Source organism: Medicago sativa, chromosome 3 (assembly GCF_051527215.1).
Source record: "Medicago sativa cultivar Bolivia chromosome 3, Bolivia_mono, whole genome shotgun sequence".
Lineage (NCBI taxonomy): Eukaryota > Viridiplantae > Streptophyta > Magnoliopsida > Fabales > Fabaceae > Medicago > Medicago sativa.
Genome location: NC_140751.1, coordinates 44,172,576 through 44,191,757, shown reverse-complemented (window position 1 = coordinate 44,191,757; position 19,182 = coordinate 44,172,576). Strand labels below are relative to the sequence as shown.

At 36.2% G+C, this 19,182-nt stretch overlaps 1 protein-coding gene and 1 non-coding gene across 2 annotated transcripts; one reads left to right on the top strand and one right to left on the bottom strand.

Annotated features, from left to right (window-relative positions):
* Positions 1–3,768: 3,768 nt before the first annotated feature.
* LOC146937607 (uncharacterized) lies at positions 3,769–18,947 on the top strand. The gene is made up of 12 exons (XM_085749475.1): positions 3,769–3,853; positions 6,739–7,605; positions 7,696–7,923; positions 15,107–15,293; positions 15,363–15,426; positions 16,122–16,298; positions 16,439–16,555; positions 16,663–16,767; positions 16,869–17,114; positions 17,941–18,124; positions 18,210–18,335; positions 18,423–18,947. Exons 1-12 carry the CDS (start codon positions 3,836–3,838, stop codon positions 18,945–18,947), a joined length of 2,844 nt encoding a protein of 947 aa, XP_085605601.1. The 5' UTR covers positions 3,769–3,835.
* LOC146937608 (small nucleolar RNA R71) lies at positions 10,068–10,174 on the bottom strand. Its single transcript, XR_015033744.1, has one exon. It is a non-coding gene; the product is annotated as a small nucleolar RNA R71 (small nucleolar RNA).
* Positions 18,948–19,182: the final 235 nt, after the last annotated feature.

Sequence of the window (19,182 nt, the reverse complement as noted above, 5' to 3'; positions counted from 1 at the left end):
AGTTGTCGAAACCGCAAATTTTCCACCCCTGGTCTCTCCACGTGATTTCTTCGAAAATGAGAAGAAAAGTGGTTATAAACAGCATTTTGAATATTGATCACCCCTTCCACTTGAGTACCATTAACCTGAAGCAACTGAATGGCATTGCGGCGTCGTCTTGAAGACATGATACAATTAAAAAAAACTGTATTAGCGTCACCCACTTTCAACCATTTCATCCTTGCTTGCTGCCAACTCACACCCGTCTGAACGCGTGCCAAAATGTAGATAAACCGAAAGGTCATGTATATCAGCCAATTCTTCTTCCTCAAGAACGGATGTCTCCCCTTTGATGTCAAGAACTGACATCTGCTCCTTCAACTTGGTGCACCTGGATTCCAAGTTCTGAGTATGATTTTGATGCCATTCTTTTAAACTTCCCTTCAACAACTTAAGCTTCTCTTTCAAAACATAAGCTCCCCACCCCTCAATGTTAAAAGATACCCATTTTTCACTCACGAACTGCTCGTAACTAGGTAACTCCGCCCAACATTTCAACATTCGGAAAGGGCGTGGGCCCCAGTTGTCGTCGTCCACATACAGAATCAAAAGGACATGATCAGAGAGACCCCTTTGATTTTCCACTTGAATGCAATTCGGCCACGCTTCACACCATGAAGTAGAAAGAAAAAACATATCCAAGTGGCTCATGGAATACCCATCACCACGATACCATGTAAAAAGTCTACCATAAATCGGCAAGTCGACAAAATAACCTTCGTTAATCAACTTATTGAAAATGTCAGAGTCATGTTGTCGAAAGCCAACACCACGCCCCCTCCTTTCATCTAAAGACCGAATAGAATTGAAGTCACCACATAAACAGAGATTAGCATCTCCAAGAGACACTGTAAAATGCAATAGTCTTTCCCATAACACCTGCTTCTAAGTCGTATCACACGGAGCATAGACATTCGCTATCACAAAATTTTGATTAGTTTTAAGATCCCTACCTTGAATAATCAATACATGAGGAAACCTTGTTGTCAACAACACCTGAACATAATTACAATCCCACATCGTTAGCAAACCCCCTGAAGCTCCATTAAAAGATTGAAAAGAGTAAGCCATCAGAGTGTTTCCCCAAATAGCCTTCACCAACATGTCATCCACCACACACAATTTAGCCTCTTGTAAACATAAAACAAACAGTTTTTTATCCAACAGCAACCTCTTAACTTCGCTTCTCTTCTCCACACCTCCTAACCCCTAACATTATAAGAAATAATCTTCATCGAAAACACACACCACCCCAACACTGACACCCACTCACTCCCTCCTAACAGCTGCTACCACTCCCTCCTGACTCGCCTTTCGACAAAATCCTCCCCACCTCCTCTCTAAGACCACGCCTTCCCTCCTTAGACATAACAGTAAAACGATTGTTATTATCCCCTTTAAATGTAACACCAATCAAACCACCTATCGCTGAAGCATCAGTCGTAGCCGCCTCAGAACCACCCTGTGCTGTCACCCAGTGTTCCCAATCTTTATTAACAGATGAAATAGAGGTACTTGAGGATACCTTTGAAGGGCACGTCCCATCATTGCTTCTGATTTTTGTGGAACGAGCTAAAATCATCACCTTTCGATCCTTAGCTTGCTTTTTCAAAATTTTCAAAATTTCCCTTCTAACTTTACAGGCATCCGAGCTATTCTTTTTAAGTTAGGCGATGAATGCCTGAAGCCTACAACTTTCTTCTGTTTTTTCTTTACATCCACCATCGATGTATTTTTGTGAGAAGCACCGTTGTTAGAAAAAGAAACAGGTTCAGGTTGAGACTCTGACAAAATAACAGGTATGTCTGCTTTGATTTGTGGCACAGACATGTCTGTACAAGCAACATCCCTTGTTGCCCCATGCTTAATGTCGTTTCCTCCCTGAGTACCATCATGCTTTACTACTGCAATCGGAACCTTTGCCTCATGATTACTCCATTCCCTATGAATATCCTCAATTAAAATATCCACCTCTTTATCTAGCTCTTCTAGTCCGTGACTAACACCGTGTTCAGGTATATCATCGACATTGTTCCTGCTGATCCAAAACCCCTCTGTCAAAAACGCATCCTCTCCTAGATTACAACCCCACTCCTCCACCAATTTAATAGAATATTTTTGTCCGTCAATCTGTAAAGCCACGGTCTTATTCAATACCTCCAGAGAAGTTGTTGATAAAAGGATTCTAGCATAATCTATTCTACCTCTATCCACAGTACATTCATCCGCCCGCACAAACCTACCATATTCAGAGGTACATAATCAAATATAATCTATATATATATATATATATATATATATATATATATATATATATATATATATATAGGATTTGCTAGAACACACCCACTAGTTTTTATGTACTACATGTATAAAGAAAACTACATCTTTCAGCAATTTTGGACTGAATTTTTCTTTTCAAAAATAAACTCTATTTTCAATACAAATAACACATGTAACAAATAGATAAGAATAAATTTAAATATTAAAACAAATGTAACAAACACGATATGAATATTTTTTTTTTGTTTTTTTTTCCATTGTCATTTAAAAAGTGTAACAAACTAGATGAGTATATTTATACTTACTTTTACATCATTTCAATTATACCCTTAAACAACTTTTTCTATAATAAAATTGTTGTTGGTGTCAATAAAAAAAGAATTTAGATTATTTTTTTGTTATATTATTGGTGTCATTAAAATAAGATAATCATGATTAGTTTGGTTTGTTATAACTTGAAAGCAACAAACATTTATATTTTTAGTCTTAGTCAAAATTTCATAAAAAAACACTATTCACAATTTTCAAACTTTAACATAATAAAAAGAGAGGAAAGACGGGCACGTGGTGCCCGTCTTTTCGCTAGTAGTAGTAGTACTAATAATAATAATAATAATAATAATAATAATAATAATAATAATAATAATAATAATAATAATAATAATAATAATAATAATAATAATAATAATATAATGATGATGATGATGATGATGATGATGATGATGATGATAATATTCTTTTTTTTAAGGATATAATAATAATAATATTCTTGAATGGGTGTAAATCAGTAACAAAAAAAAAGGGTGTAAATTAGGATTTTTTTTTTTGGTGGTGGTCAGGGTTTGAACTCAGACCTTGCATATATTATGCATTGTCCATACGAACTAAGCTAAGCTCACAAGTACGTAAATTAGGATGAATAAGACTATTAAATATAAGTTTCACGGTTATAGAAACACATGGTATTTTAAAATTCATCAAGTAGAACAGGCCGATGAGAAAAAAAGAATATTGGTATTTGTTTTGAAAATAATATCTGCTTAATATTATGATGATTTTCAGGGGTCTGGTTATGGTGCATAAGGATTTTCCTTATGCACCCTGCATAAGGATTTTTAATATGGCCCATTAATCTGTAGCCCAACAAAATTTGCTTCTTACACCCCCCAAAACTGAAAACAAAGAAAATTGGCAAAACAAAATTCCATTTCTCAAACAACTCACGTCATTTCTCAAAAAAGACATTCTCCACCATCGGAAACAACCTCCACCACCGGAAATCCATCGGAAACAACCTCCACCACCGGAAACAATCGCCGTCGTTCTTCATCAACACAAGGTAGCAAGCAACATCGTCGTCTTTCTTCACCATCGGAAACACCGTCGTTCACTACACGAGCGTCTTCACCGTCGTTCACTTCCAACGCCGTCACTCACTACACCAACGTCTTCAAACACCAGCATCTTCATCAACATTACCGTCATTCACCATCCAAACTCAACAAACAGCAACATGTCGAAATCAAATCAGGTTTGAACTTAACTTCTTTATCGTTATTGTGTTATGAATCAAAGTGTTTCTGTTACTTTAAAATGGTTTTGTTTAGTTCAATAAGGTTTCTCTGTTAGATAGAAAGAAAATTTGATTTCAATTTGGGAAAATCTCAATCCGATGCCCTAAATTGACTGATTAATGTGCAAATGTGTAACTCTAAACTGACGGTTTAATTTTGATTTGGAGAAAACATTTGAAAATTGTATTGGAAATGCTTTCAGACTGTTGAATGTTTCCACAAATTTAAAATTATTCACAAACCATTTTCCTGTTGAAATGGTTTCTATGTGTTGTACTACAAAACCATTAGATGTACTTAATGGTTTTGGAGTACAAATAGGAGGATCTATCAAGCTATAGTTCAGTAGAATTTAGTAGAAAATTTGTATTATTTCTTAGTTCCCTGTTTGTTAGATATTGTTAATCTTGTTAGGTATTGTTAATCTTGTTAATCTTAGTTCCCTGTTTCTATGCGTGCTTCCTTTACTGCAAGGAATCCGAACCGTATCACACAGTTACGAGAAAATTCACAAGTAATCTAGTACACTAAAATTAATTAGCATAGTCAAATATTTTGTAGCCCTCTGTACACTATCTGTTGCAGCTTGAGCTTTTTTGTCTCCTTAGCCGAGAAGGTAAAAGAATCACACTTATGTTTACTTCATTTTTCGTAAGAAAAGTAGAGATGTAACACTTCATGTTGAGTTACTACTGAAATTATGAGTCACATACTTGGATAGACATGGATGTTTATTCCTTTGAAGATTTTTTTTTGTTATTCCCCCTGCATTTTCTCTTAATTTGGCTATGAAAATCAAAACAGTTAATTAGTGGAAAATGCCAAGAGTGTATGAAGGATTCTCTGAACGAAAAGAACAGATATTTGCTTTTTAGTTGGTTTAACTGTTTTCTTACACAACTGTATGATCAAATTTCATGAAGTTTATAGCCATTATTTGACAATACTTTGAACTAAATCGAGTATCGTTGAACAATAGCGGTTTGTTCAAATTGTTATGTTATAGCGCTATAGCGCCACTATATCCATAGCTATTGTTTGATTGATCTCTTAATAGATGAGAGACTGTGATGCCACACTTGATTGAGAATGCAGTTAAGTGTTCAAAATATATGGACAGATGCACTAATGCAGTGCAGTGGATAGGCTATCTTATATTGAAATATTGATGCATATGGTTTTCTGTCAAAATATATGGACAGTGTATGTATATATGTATTTGTATTGTGTAGTGTGAAACAATGGAAAATTATATCTCTTATAAATTTTAATTGTTGTCTTATAGTTGACTAGCCATAGCATTATTATTAAGATGTAAAACAGCTGTTGTTTTGGTTACGGGGGGCATTCATTATGCCTTCGAATTTGGTTGTTCACTGGGCATGTTGGGACGGTTTGGCAACAAATAAGAAGGCTAAAATGGGGTTGCGTCTTATTTGGCATACGACCATGTGGGTAATATGGAAAGCGAGAAACGATTGCATTTTCAATAATGCGGAGATTAGGGGAGCGGAGCTTGTGGAAGAGGTCAAAGTGTTGTCTTGGCGGTAGAGTTTTTCTCATCTCAAAATTAAGGCATGTTTATTTTATGAATGGGTGTGGAACCCGTGGGACCGTTTTATGCGCTAGTTGTGCTGGTTCTGTTATGAGGTGCTGCTGGTCTGTTGCTTCTGGCTGGTTACTTCGGTTTTGGGGATTCTGTGTTAGGCTGTGTTTCAGTTGGCGATTGCTGCGTTAACCACTGTTGGGCGCCGTGTTTTTGAGTTGCTGGGCATCCTTTGTTGGGCCTTCTGCTTCGGCACCTTAGTTGTTACAGCAGCAGTTTAGTGCTGGACTGTTTTTGTGTTGTTTCCGCGCTTCAGCGGCCCCCTGTAAATGTTCAGTTTGGTGTTCTATGCTGTATCTTACACCTAGTTCTGCGGCCCCGCGTAATTGAAGGGAACATTAATTGATATTAATGAAAAGAATTGTAGTGCTTGCTTGAGACCTTTTAAATAAATTTACAAAGAAAAGAAACATCAAAAGATACATAGAAATAAAGTGTTATAGCCTTATTCTGGAAAAGAATTTACGAATCTTCTGCGTCGTGTGAGAAAGAAAAAGATAACATTTCACGTATGTGAGCCCATTAAATATTGCATTTGACTTATCTTAATGCACCTCAAAAGTATGACTAGATAGTTTCTTTCACACTATATGCAATCTGCTTTATTTTCAAGAATGTTTGAATTGTGTAAACCAAGATTAAAATTTGTTGTTGTAGTTTTGGTATCCATGAATTACATTGTGTATGTGTGTTATCCTTGTTGTTGGGAGTTTCATTTGTTCCTTTAACATAAATGTGTGTGTGTGTGTGTGTATGTGTATTCTGTTGTTGTGAGTTTTTGCTATGTATCCATTTTGATTTTGACATAAATTATATCCACTGCAACAACTATAGTTTAGTAGAATAGTTTAGTAAACCTATAGTTTCTTATGTAAGAAAGTTGTGTTCTGTTATTTTGATTTGATGTTGACTACTTGTATTATTTTGATCCTGTAAAGTTGAAACTTAATTTATTAGTTATACTTATATCTTAACAACAGGTTGGTCTAGGTTCTGTTATTTTGTTGTTGAGCGCCTGCATTGTTATGCTTTGATTGAAATGTTGGAGAAATTTAATTGACAGTTTTCAATTGTGCATGTCTAGTTAGAACTTAAAAGTTACTTTAACAAAATGTCCATAATGTATTTGTTGTTTTTAATAAAATTATACCAAAACCATTTTTCTGCTGAAATGGTTTCTATGTGTTGTACACTATAACCATTAGATGTACTTAATGGTTTTCTATGATCATGCAGGTGAAAAAAACCAGGGACCTAGGGCCAATTCCATCATTCAGTATTGGAGTGACACAATCGGAGGATGAGCAAAGGAATGTCACAAGATTAAGGAGCGGTGGTGATAAAAATAAGGAGCGGAAATCAGACAAGGCTAAGGGAAAAGAAAAGAAGCAGTACATAAAGAAGAATGAAAAAAAGAAACAACAGAATGAAGCACAAGATTTCGATGAAGGAAAATCAGATGATGAAAATGCAAAACAAAGACTGAGGCACAAAATGAGTATACCTAAGGTATATGATCTTATGCAATCAGTAGATGGCAAAAGAAGAAAAAATGAGATAGTTGGGCTTCTAAATGACAGTGGTTTTGGAGGAATGATGCATATCTGCAACTGGACAAAATTCCACACTTTCTTTGTGGATTGGGTTGTTAAAAACTTTGAGAAAGAGCATATGTGGATTAGATTAAGCAAGACTGGGGTACTTCCCTTGAAAGAAGATGATGTACATAGAGTGTATGAGCTTCCAATGGCGGGGAAGCAGATTAAAGTCGATCTTTGCTCGGAGGCAGCAATAAAGAGCTTGAGGAAAGAATTAGGATTGAATGGTAATTATTCTGCTTCTGTGAGGGTGACAGAGTTGGAGAGAGTATTGAAGACTATAGAGAAACCAAAAGCGTGGGTGAAGGGTGCAATTTGTTATATCATTCACTGTGTTTTGTGCCCCACTAATAGCAGCTTTGTATCTATCCAATATGCACACATATTAGAAGATCCAGCTGGGGTATCCTCATATAACTGGTGCTCACATGTTCTTGGATATATGAAAGAAGGCCTGCAAACTCCGGAGGTTGCAAATCCATTAGCGGACTTCCACTTCCTAATGGTAATCATTTTATATATATTTATATATATATTTTTAAAACAACAAAGTGGTTGACATTTAAATTATCTATGTGCTGTATTTATTGTGCAGATTAATTACATGGAGAAAATGGGGAAGAGAAGCCCATTTCTGACAGGAAAATACAAGCGTCCATCACTTCGTGATTGGGATGTCAAGACGGCAAACCAAGACCTTCAGAAGGTCCATGATCTTATGGGACTCGAGCATGGACTGATCGTCGGGGTAACAAGGCTGTACAACACCGATGAAGGTCCGCTTGTGTTGTGTTTTGATGCAAATACTTGTCCACTCTCTGAGGTGAGAGGAAAATAATCATATAACTACTATTTATGCAATATCATTATAACGTGAATGTGAGAAATTTTCTCGCATTACACTTTACCTAATTGTTGGTTTTGGTCTTTTGAATATGATTTTTCATTAGGATATGATTGAAATAATGGTTGTAAATAGATGCAACACTAGTTTATGAGTTGAAATTTGCTAGCCAGAGAGCCAAGCCTCTCTGATTCACATATTTCTCACATTACACTTTACATAATTGCTTTATGTGCATGTGGAGCCTCATACTGATCAATTGAGACTATATTTTACACTAAATTATAAACCAAACAAGATTGTGTAGTTCATGATGTGACTAATTGATGAGTCATTAATTAGTCTATTTTATTGCTTTATTTAGTTTAGTTTTATAAAGATTTGATTTGATTTTATTGCATATTTATTTCCTTTTTGAATATTTTACTTCAAATTGCTTTTTATTATATTTTAGGAACGAATATATGGTGGAAGGTGTCTTGGAGCAAAAGAAAGAGGACTGGAGCAAATACAGTGCGAAAATACGAAGATACGGAACAAAAATATGTTCCCACCAAGTCAGAAGCTTGGCACGGCCAGTGCCAACATGTGGCACGGCCAGTGCCAACATGTGGCACGGCCGTGCCACCTCCAGAAGCCACTTTTGCTGCTTTTTCTTCAAGCCCAAGTTACCCTGTTGCAGCTTTACTGTTTTGCCCTTTTAGTTGCTTAGTTTCTAAGTCGATTGTAAAGCTATAAATAGAGTAGCTCTCCACCATAAACATTCACCTTTGCTGAGAATATTTTAGTTATTATTTCAATAAAAGTCTTTTATTCCTTTACTTTCTCTTTTGCAATTTATTTTATTGTCTTCTCTCCTCTTCTTCCCCCATGTCTACGATGAACATGAGTGAGTAGACTTCTTTGTCTTGGGATTGTTAGGAAGTCTAATGACATAATCCTAACGAACCAAGCTTTAACCCTAATTCTATGTGGCCGTAATTTCTAATTTAGATTCACCGTTTTAACATGAATTAACAATTATCAAACTGTGGAAGCAAAAGCAGAGGGTTTGATAATTGTTAATCCATTATCCCAAACATCAATTCATAAAGCGAGAGCGGAACTTTGATGTTGGAACAAGTGAATCTAGACAATAATTGCAAGACAGTGAAATAGTCCTTGCAATTATTGAGACACAGGTAGTTTCAATCCTTATAAGCATCTTCTAGTAATCAAGTCAGCGAAATAGGCATGGCTACTAGAAGTAAACTCTCACTGGACTTTCATCGGAAAGGTGAGGGGCTAAAGGGAAACCGGTCTTAAGAAATTACGATGTAAATCATGGAATTAGAAGTTAAAGTCTTGTCTAGTGAAAGATTTGTTATTATGACAAACCAATAATCCCAAGGCTCTTTATTATTATTGTTATTTACCTTCAGCAATCAAACCTCTTTTTATCAAACTTTCTCCTCCTCTAATCATTCTCTAAAGGTTAATTGAATTAAACAACTCCCTAGCAGAACGATACTCTTCTTACTACTATTACTTCGATAGGCCGTGCACTTGCGGTTTGGCTCTATCAAGTTTTTGGCGCCATTGCCGGGGAGTTGTTGTAATTTGATTAACTTTTTAATAGTGATTAGACTGAAAAAAAAAATATCTTTTTCTTTATTTTATTTTATTTTATATATAGAAAAAAAATATATATATCTCTTTCTTTATTCTTTCTTTTTCTATTTCTTCTTTTGCCTTTAACTTCTTGGGAAGATAATAACGATATGACTAAGGAATGCACTCTCATAGAGTATGCAATCCCATCTTCAAATGAGTCATACGATGCTATTGTGTACCCAACGATTGATGACAATTTTGAAATAGAACCTGCACTTATTCACTTAGTGCAGCAAAATCAATTTTTCGGATCACCCACTGAGGATCCGAATTTTCATATTTCAACTTTTTTAAGACTCAGTGGAACCGTGAATGCAAACCAAGAGGTCGTAAGGCTGCACTACTTTCCTTTTTCCCTAGGGGGTAGAGCTAGTACTTGGTTTAATTCATTGGAAATTGGTTCTATCACTTCATGGCATCAAATGAAGCAAACTTTTCTTGCCCGATTCTTCCCCTATTCTAAAACAGTTCAATTAAGGAATCGAATCACACAATTCACTCAAAAAGATGGAGAATCGCTTTACGATGCGTCGGAGCGTTTCAAAGAAATGCTTAGACTTTGTCCCCATCATGGTTTAAAGAACTGGCTTATTATTCACACTTTTTATAATGGTCTTTTTTATCCCACAAAAATTTATGTTGATGCAGCTGCAGGTGGAGCTTTGATGAACAAAACATACACAGAAGCATATGCTTTGATCGAGGACATGGCACAAAACCACTATCAGTGGACCTACGGAAGGGACACCACTAATGTTGCTCCTTCACCCTCTCAGAAAGAGGTAGGTATGTATGAAAATTCTTCCCTTGATCATCTAGCTGCTAAAGTTGAGGCACTCACACAAAAATTTGATAAAATAAATACTAGTGCTGTCACACCTGCCCCTGTATCACCTCTTTGTGAAGTTTGTGGTGTATTTGGCCATATTGGCATTGATTGCCAACTAGGTAGTGTTGTTAGAAGTCCTGAGCAAGTAAACTATGCTCAATATAGTCAAGGGTTTAAAAACAATCAATTTTTTTTTCAAACCCCTCAAAATCTTTTTGGACAACAAACAACACCACCCGGTTATGCAAACAACCAAGGAGTTCCTCAAAAATCCAGCTTGGAAATTTTACTAGAAAAATGTGTTATTGATCAATCCAAGCAGCTCCAAGAGCTTAAAAATCAAACTGAATTTTTGAAGGACTCTCTTGCCAAACATACATCGAACGTAGACTCCATAGTTACTCACAGTAAGATGATAGAGACTCAGACTTCTCAAGTATCCCAACAGGTGGCTACTCCCTCTCAAACCTCCGAAGTCCTTCTAGACCAAACCGAAACCAACCCCAAAGACCATATAAGTGCTATTATTTTTAGGGATGGTAACCAATTAGAGGACCCCGTTGTGAAAATTTAGACCAATGAAGGAGACATAGGAAGTGATAAGCCTCAAAGTGAGAAAGCTATAGGAGAGAATGACAAGCCATTTGTTTCACCATCTCATGAGCCTAAAATTCCTTTAACACAAGAGTTTGCTAAATCCAAGTTAGATGAGCAGTTTAGAAATTTTATTGAAATACTTCCAAACAAATTGCCACCTAAACTTAAGGATCCAGAGAGATTTTCCATACCTTGTGTCATAGGATATAAAACATTTGAGAAAGCCATGTGTGATTTGGGAGAGAATGTTAGTTTGTTGCCATTATCCCTTAGTGAGAGATTGGGTATATGATAGTTAAAGCCACTTTCTAACCGTCAAGCTAGTGACTCTAAACAAGCGCTTCATGGGAGGCAACCCACGCATTTAATTGCTTTAGTTTTGTTTGTTTTAAGTGCTTTGTAGGTAATTGTCCGAGTATGATTCAAGAAAAGCTGAAAAATTTTGAAGCCCTGTGACCAGAAGGTTGGCACGGCCGTGCCAGGTTTTTTAAGAAAATTTGAAGGCCAAAGTCCGAATGTTGGCACGGCCCGTGCCAAGGGTGGCACGGCCGTGCCCGACTCCTACCCACCTATAACTTCAATTTTTCTCTTCTTCTCCACTCATTCTCAAACCACAAACTTCTTTCATCTTCTAAACCTCTCTCTCTAAACCTCCATAACCACCAACCTTCAAACCTTCATATCTCCCTCAAAACTCAACCAATCCACTCAATTCTTTCACCAAACAATCACAAACTTCATTCCAAACATAAACCACCAAACAAAAACAACTTTCATCCACCCAAACCCATAATTCACCAAAACCCTAATCTTTCAAAACCTAACCCAAACACCACAAATTCTCAACCAATCTCCATAACTAAACCCATAAACCTTACTTACACATCAACCCCAACCCTAAACCAATCCTTTCCACCAAAAATCTTCCCCAACCCTAAACCTTCAAACCAATTCAAACAAGGGTCAAATGGCTTCAAGAAGAAGTGGTAAGGAACCAGCAAGCTCTTCCGGTCCTTCCTCAAAGAAGCAAGCACAAGTCAAGAATCATGGGATCCAGTTCAAGGACAACAAGCAAAGGGACAGGTACAAAATTCTTACTTCTAAAACATTACATCCCTCTAGATATCCTGATTCATATGATTTGAATGTGCTAGGGCTTAGAGATGATGTTTTTAGGTTAATAGGAAGGCTAGGTTGGACTGATATGCTAACACCTATGAGGGGTTATGAGAATTTCACTTATGAATTTTTAAGCTCAATTGTTTTTACCAAAGATAAGTTGAATTTTGATAACCCCAATCATAGAGTTGTTTTCCGGTTAATGAATGTTGATTATAATATGTCTCTTCAGCACTTTTGTGATGCCTTAGGTTTTGCTAATGAGGGATATATCCATGATCATTGGGATGATAGTTTAAAACCGGATAACTATGACCCAGCTGCCTTTTGGGAGCGTATCACCGGCCTTACATCTTTTATCTCTAGGTCCAACAAAGCTAGCAACATTCACAACCCGATCCTTAGGTACCTTCAACGGGTAATGGCTTGCACTATTTGGGGTAGAACCGAGCTAGGAAACACTAGAACCGATGAGTTGTTCATGTTATGGGCAATGCTCTAAAACCACCCCGTCAACACTTGCTTCTATTTGATTGATTACCTAGACTTTGTAGGTACTAGACCAGTCGGTAAGGGCGACATAGTGGTGGGTGGCATCATTACATACATAGCTAGGTGTTTTGGGGTGAGTGAGGATGAGGGGATCAAACCAATTGAGGGAAACAATAGGCTCAATAGGGAAACCCTCATTGCTATGAATTTCATTAAACATCGTCCACCTCTCCATTAACAACTCAAGCTAAATGTGCCTATTATGTTTTTACTTCCTAACCCATCTCGGACTACCACCGAGGTGGAAGAGAATTGGTTGTATGTTGATGATGTACAGGTTCTTGGTGAGCAAGCTCATGATGCGGGAGAAGGTGCTAACTTGCACCATGAGAGAGAGTACCATGACCATGAAGCCGGTGAGCTCAATGAAGATCAAAGATGGGCATGGATTCACAATGAAGTTGAAAGAGTAAGCACCGAGCAACAAAGGCAAGGTGTTGAAATCGCCGGACTAAGGAACGATGTTCAAAGGGGCAATCGCTTAACTCAAGAAAATAATGAGATGCTTCGCCGGATGATGCAACACCTACAACTCCAAGGTCCTCCTTATGGACCTCAATAAACTGTGAGCTTTCCTCTTCCTCTCTTCCCTTCTCTCTTCTCTCTTTCTCCTATCCTTCTTCTACCTCTTCTTCTTCTCTTTTAATTTCTTTTTCTTTTGAATCATTGAGGACAATGCTTCCCCTAAGTGTGGGGGGGCCTAATAAAGTGTCTAGAGTCGTAGTGTTTCCAAACTCCCTTGAACTTTATTCTTTTGTTTTGTTTTTATAGTGAAAGGCATGACTAGTAGCTTGTTTTCAATGTAAAATTTGGCAAAAAAATTTTGTTTTGTCTCTTCTCTAAAGGTTGTTTCTTGTACATGAAAGTAGTTTCTTGTGTTTCTTTTGTTCTTGCTATACCCATATCTTGTTTTATGGTGAAAATTCTCCTATGAGAAAAGCACCCGGTTGCAATCTTTGAGCAAGTGTATGAATAGGTATTTTAAGGAGCACGTTGTATCTTTAATGTTAACTTAGACCCTTTAAAGTCTTTAGAGTAAAAGTAGTATAAGTTTGTGTGGGAAATTAATCAATTGTACTTTATTGTTTTATTCTTAAATTGTTAAAGTTAAAATGGGGCGGGAGAATGGCACCAACATGTGGGGGAAAAGGACAATCCCTAACTTCCTAATTGTGGTGGTGACTCCCTAATTTGAACTTAAGGAAAAATAAATTCATCAATGCTAGGGGGAAAGGACAATTACATCTAAAAAGACTTCCTACGCGGAGATGAAATAAAAGAAAATTTTGCAGCACTGCTTAGGGTGATTTTGAATCTAGGGGGAAAGGACAATTACATCCAAAAAGACTTCCTATGAGGATAGATAGCCCCTAAGCATCTGCAGCCCCTTTGAGCTTAATTGTTAATCTAATCTAATTTAATTTTAACTTAAATTCCCATCACTCTTATATGAAATGAAGAAAGGACTTTTATCAGTTACTTTAGCATTAAGGATAGAACCTTTTCCTCATAATATCTGTCTTATACAGGAGCAAGAAAAAGGCTGGACTGCACGCACACACTCACTTGAGTGAGTAGACTTCTTTGTCTTGGGATTGTTGGGAAGTCTAATGACATAATCCTAACGAACCAAGCTTTAACCCTAATTCTATGTGGCCGTAATTTCTAATTTAGATTCACCGTTTTAACATGAATTAACAATTATCAAACTGTGGAAGCAAAAGCAGAGGGTTTGATAATTGTTAATCCATTATCCCAAACATCAATTCATAAAGCGAGAGCGGAGCTTTGATGTTGGAACAAGTGAATCTAGACAATAATTGCAAGACAGTGAAATAGTCCTTGCAATTATTGAGACACAGGTAGTTTCAATCCTTATAAGCATCTTCTAGTAATCAAGTCAGCGAAATAGGCTTGGCTACTAGAAGTAAACTCTCACCGGACTTTCATCGGAAAGGTGAGGGGCTAAAGGGAAACCGGTCTTAAGAAATTACGATGTAAATCATGGAATTAGAAGTTAAAGTCTTGTCTAGTGAAAGATTTGTTATTATGACAAACCAATAATCCCAAGGCTCTTTATTATTATTGTTATTTACCTTCAGCAATCAAACCTCTTTTTATCAAACTTTCTCCTCCTCTAATCATTCTTTAAAGGTTAATTGAATTAAACAACTCCCTAGCAGAACGATACTCTTCTTACTACTATTACTTCGATAGGCCGTGCACTTGCGGTTTGGCTCTATCACTAATGGAGATTGCATAGAAGCAGTGTGTCAATATTCTCATTGGATGTACATCACTATGTGTCAAAATGACATATGCTTAACTGTTAAGTGTTTGTAATATTATGCAATATTATGGTTTTTAGGTGAGGGATATCTTAATAGTACATAATGTATATAAAAAAAGCAGGCAGAGATGCATCTCAGTCACTGTAGGTCTTGTATACGGATCTACACTACAGCCGCAGAAACCTTGGAAAGAAGGATAGCTGAGGGAGATGTTGGAACTTCTGGGCAAAATGATGCAGTTCCAAAAGAAACAAACAAACCCAAGGACAATCCGATTAAAGTGCAACCGACTCAAGTGGAACCTGAAATTGATGATAGTAGAAGTTTGAGTGCCAGAACAGATAAAACCCGCAAAAGAAAAGAAAGAAGTTCTAGTGTGGATAATGGGCAGGCTCAGAATGAATCATCGATCCCACAAACAAGCACTCGAGGTGAAGAAAGGTACTGCATCTAATTTTAAGTCGAGGGTTTAGTTAGACTCTTTAAAATAATTTTGTAAATAATGTTCAATAACTGTTGTTGACAAATTTTAAGCCACCAGTCTCGTCTGTTTTATACAAAACAAATTTTGACATCACAAATACGAAGCTTGAACGTAGGTCCAAGCTTCAAATATCTGTTGTTGCATTCACTGTCAAATTAGTTCTTGAGACGAATCATACGTCACATGTCAGAATCAGGAAACCATATGGTGACCGCTCAAAGTGCACTTTGGAAAAATGTGGGTCAGAAATCACTGTGCTCCATGTTCTACAAACACATTTACAAATGAGAACATACTTGATGGGAAGTCGAAGTAGAATGTCAGTGGTGATTGGAAATGGAAGATCAACAAAAGAAGGGCTATGTTCTTGAATTTCTACTTCATCTACTTTTTCTTTCCCTGTTTTGCCTCTTTTTGTAGCCCTCGGAGAAGGGATTAAGCCTCTTTTCCTTTCCATAGCCACATACTGAGGTACAAAAAGAACTCAATAAAAATTAAAATAAAGCACACAAAAATTAAAATAATGTTCAATAACTGACAGAACCATACGATAACAAATTGTACAGGAAAAAAATTCCATAATCCTCTGATAGAAGTTATCATAAAATTCCATAATACCCCGTCCGTCTCAAATTATTAATGATGGTTTCAGGTTGAATAATGACAAAGATGTAGAAGAAGAGATCGATCACAAAATCATTGATGATGATGAAGAAGCTGAAATTGATGCAAAAAGCCTTGATGATTCAGTGAAAAAGGCATGCCATATAGATCTTTCCTTTACACAGGAAACAATCTTGAAGTTTCCACAGTTTTTTGATGGGGGCAAGCTTCAAATGCATGGTAAGAAATGAAGATATATAATATGTTTTAATGGTTATATGAATATATATATTTGTGATGTGTAAAACTATAAGAACTAACTAATGATTTTCTATATATAATGGTATATGATGGTTTTCTATATAGTGAAACAAGCAATGTGAACCAAGCACCCGTGATGGAGGAGGAGAAGCCTTTGAAATCCGAGGAAAGAAACTTGAAGTTTCCAGAGTCTTTTAATGGAGGACAAGCTTCAAATGCAGGGTAAGAAACAAAAATATATAATGAGTTATAATTTTTTTTAAATTTATGTTGTGTAAAACTATAAGAACTAACTAATGGTTTCCTATATATGATGTGTTTGCCAATAGTGAATCAGTTAAGACACAATGCAAAGCAAGCAATGTGAAGGAAGAAAACTTGGAGGGGGAGAACCCAGAGGGGCAGAAGCCTTTGGAATCTGATAGAGTTATAAAGTAAGAATGATTCAATGTGACAACTCTACTTTACACTTGATTCATTAAATTGTTCAAAATATTAATTCTGCAAACTAACAATTACATAATTTATTCGACAGTGCAATTTCGTTAAGGTCGGTGTTACCAGAACAAATAATCAACATGGATAATGTCAAGACTGTGCAGAGAAAGAAAAGAAAGAAACATGATATGCTTTATTCTGGTGGCACATATCCTGAGCGTAGAAGAACTGTGAAAAAATCAAAATACCTTGCAAGCCCGTACGATGAAGCTGTGTACGAGTCAAATGCAAATAAGATGCAGAAGGATATATCAACATTTGTATGGAGCATTTCACATGATGAGTAAGTTGATTTATCACTCATTTGTTTAAAATTTTGATTTATCACTCATTTGTAACACATGAAGTCATTTCATCTTAATCCAATGACTTGTAACACATGAAGTCTGAATCAAAACCATTTTTCTGTGGAAATGGTTTCTATGTGTTGTACTCCAAAACCATTAGATGTACTTAATGGTTTTGGAGTACAAATAGGAGGATCTATAAAGCTATGTCTAGTTTAAGACCAATAAAACCTTTTTTCTTATTTTTGAGCATATGAAGTTTATGACAAGTTTCAAAAGCAAGTAAAACATTGTCAGTTATTAGTCTTCCTGGAACAAAGGCACTCTGATAGGCACTCTGATAGGGACTTATAAAACAGGTTTGATACGATTGGAAATAGTTTTGGTAATAATCTTAAGCATCACATAACATAAGGCTATGGGTCTGAAATCACTAGCATTCATATGATTGGAAATCTTGGGAATTAGGCAGATGACAGTATTATTAAAACATTCAGGGTTAGCCTGGTTATTAAGAATATTAAGGATAGACATTCACTCGGAGAATATAATATTCACTCGGGTTTAAAATCAATATCCCGTGTGTGAGTTTCAACGATGTTTGTCACTTACATTTTCACAAAATCATAGAGATATCCACGTCTCAGCAGACTATGATCTGGTAAAAAATACTATGAAAATAACTTGGCGAATTCAATTTGTAGTGATCGATAAAATTAGTTGTTGAACTTACGGATAAAATGTGGTTGTAACTTTGATCTGGTCTTAAATACTTTGATCTCGGATAATATCCTAAATGCTAAATGCTTTATAATATTGTAGGGAGGAGATTTTGTACTGCTCGAATAACAGGGCTCATGCTTTCAGTCTGGAAAGGAGAGACTTGTGGACACTTCAAAAAGATGAATGGGTGTCATGCTTCGTGCTAAATGCCTGGGTCAATTGCTTGAACTGGAATCAACCAAATGAAAACAGGACCAGAGTGTTTACACCATTCATCAATTATGTATGCATTACATTCCATAAAAGTTAAAATTTTACAAACTGTTTATGTCTTTTTGGAATTTATTTTACTCATTTCATATATACAGGTTGGCTTGGAAAGACCTGATGCCCTAAATATAACAAAAAAAGTTGCATGCAAAAGGTTCATCGAGAGATTAAAAAAGTTCAAATACATGGATTGCAAGGCTATTGACCCTACATGCCTAGAATATGTAAGACTCAATTCATTATAGTTTTGGAAATTTCTGCAGATTGATTGTTTGAATTATATGATGTTGACTATTTTACTGATGAAATAGATAATGACGCCAGCACTAATTGGAAATCCGGGCTTTCATTATGTATGCTTCGTTGTTAATCTCCAGAGCCAAAAATTCCAATTCATGAACAACTTGATGGGAGAGAAATTGCACATGAAGAATGGCGAAGCAGCTGTCTACAAGAGGATGTTTGATGTATGGCTGAAGGAGGTGGAAGCATTTGTGACAGATTTGTATAAGAAAAGAAAAATCGCAATGCCTTTCGAGTTTAGCACATTTAAGTGGGAAACACCAAGGATGCCTACTCAACCTGACAAAGACAGTTGTGGAGTCTTTTACATGAAATTTCTAGCTGAATGGGAGGGTGGCAATACACAAATGGAATCATTCAAAGACTGGTCCAAAATGAGAAAGAATGTGAAGAAAGGGAAAATTATGGATTTCAGAATCGAAATATGTTCCACAATAATAACCGACACAAGCAATTGCAAAAGAACCCATGTCGAGAAGGAAGCAACTTCATACTATGAAGAAATGCTTCAAAAGCTAGCACGTCCAACTTGAACTCGAATTAGTTTTAATGTTTTTATATTATTGAGTTTGATTAAAGATTTTCTGGACATGTATCAACTTCATACTATTAATTTCTTTTATTATGTTTCTGGATATGTTTTTTTTCTAATGATCATTAAAAAATAAGTAAAAATGGGCTTCTCAACCTTCCACTCTTTAGCACCCTGTCCCCTCTTCCATTACAGTTCATTCATCACCATATTACTGAAATTAGTTTCATGCAATA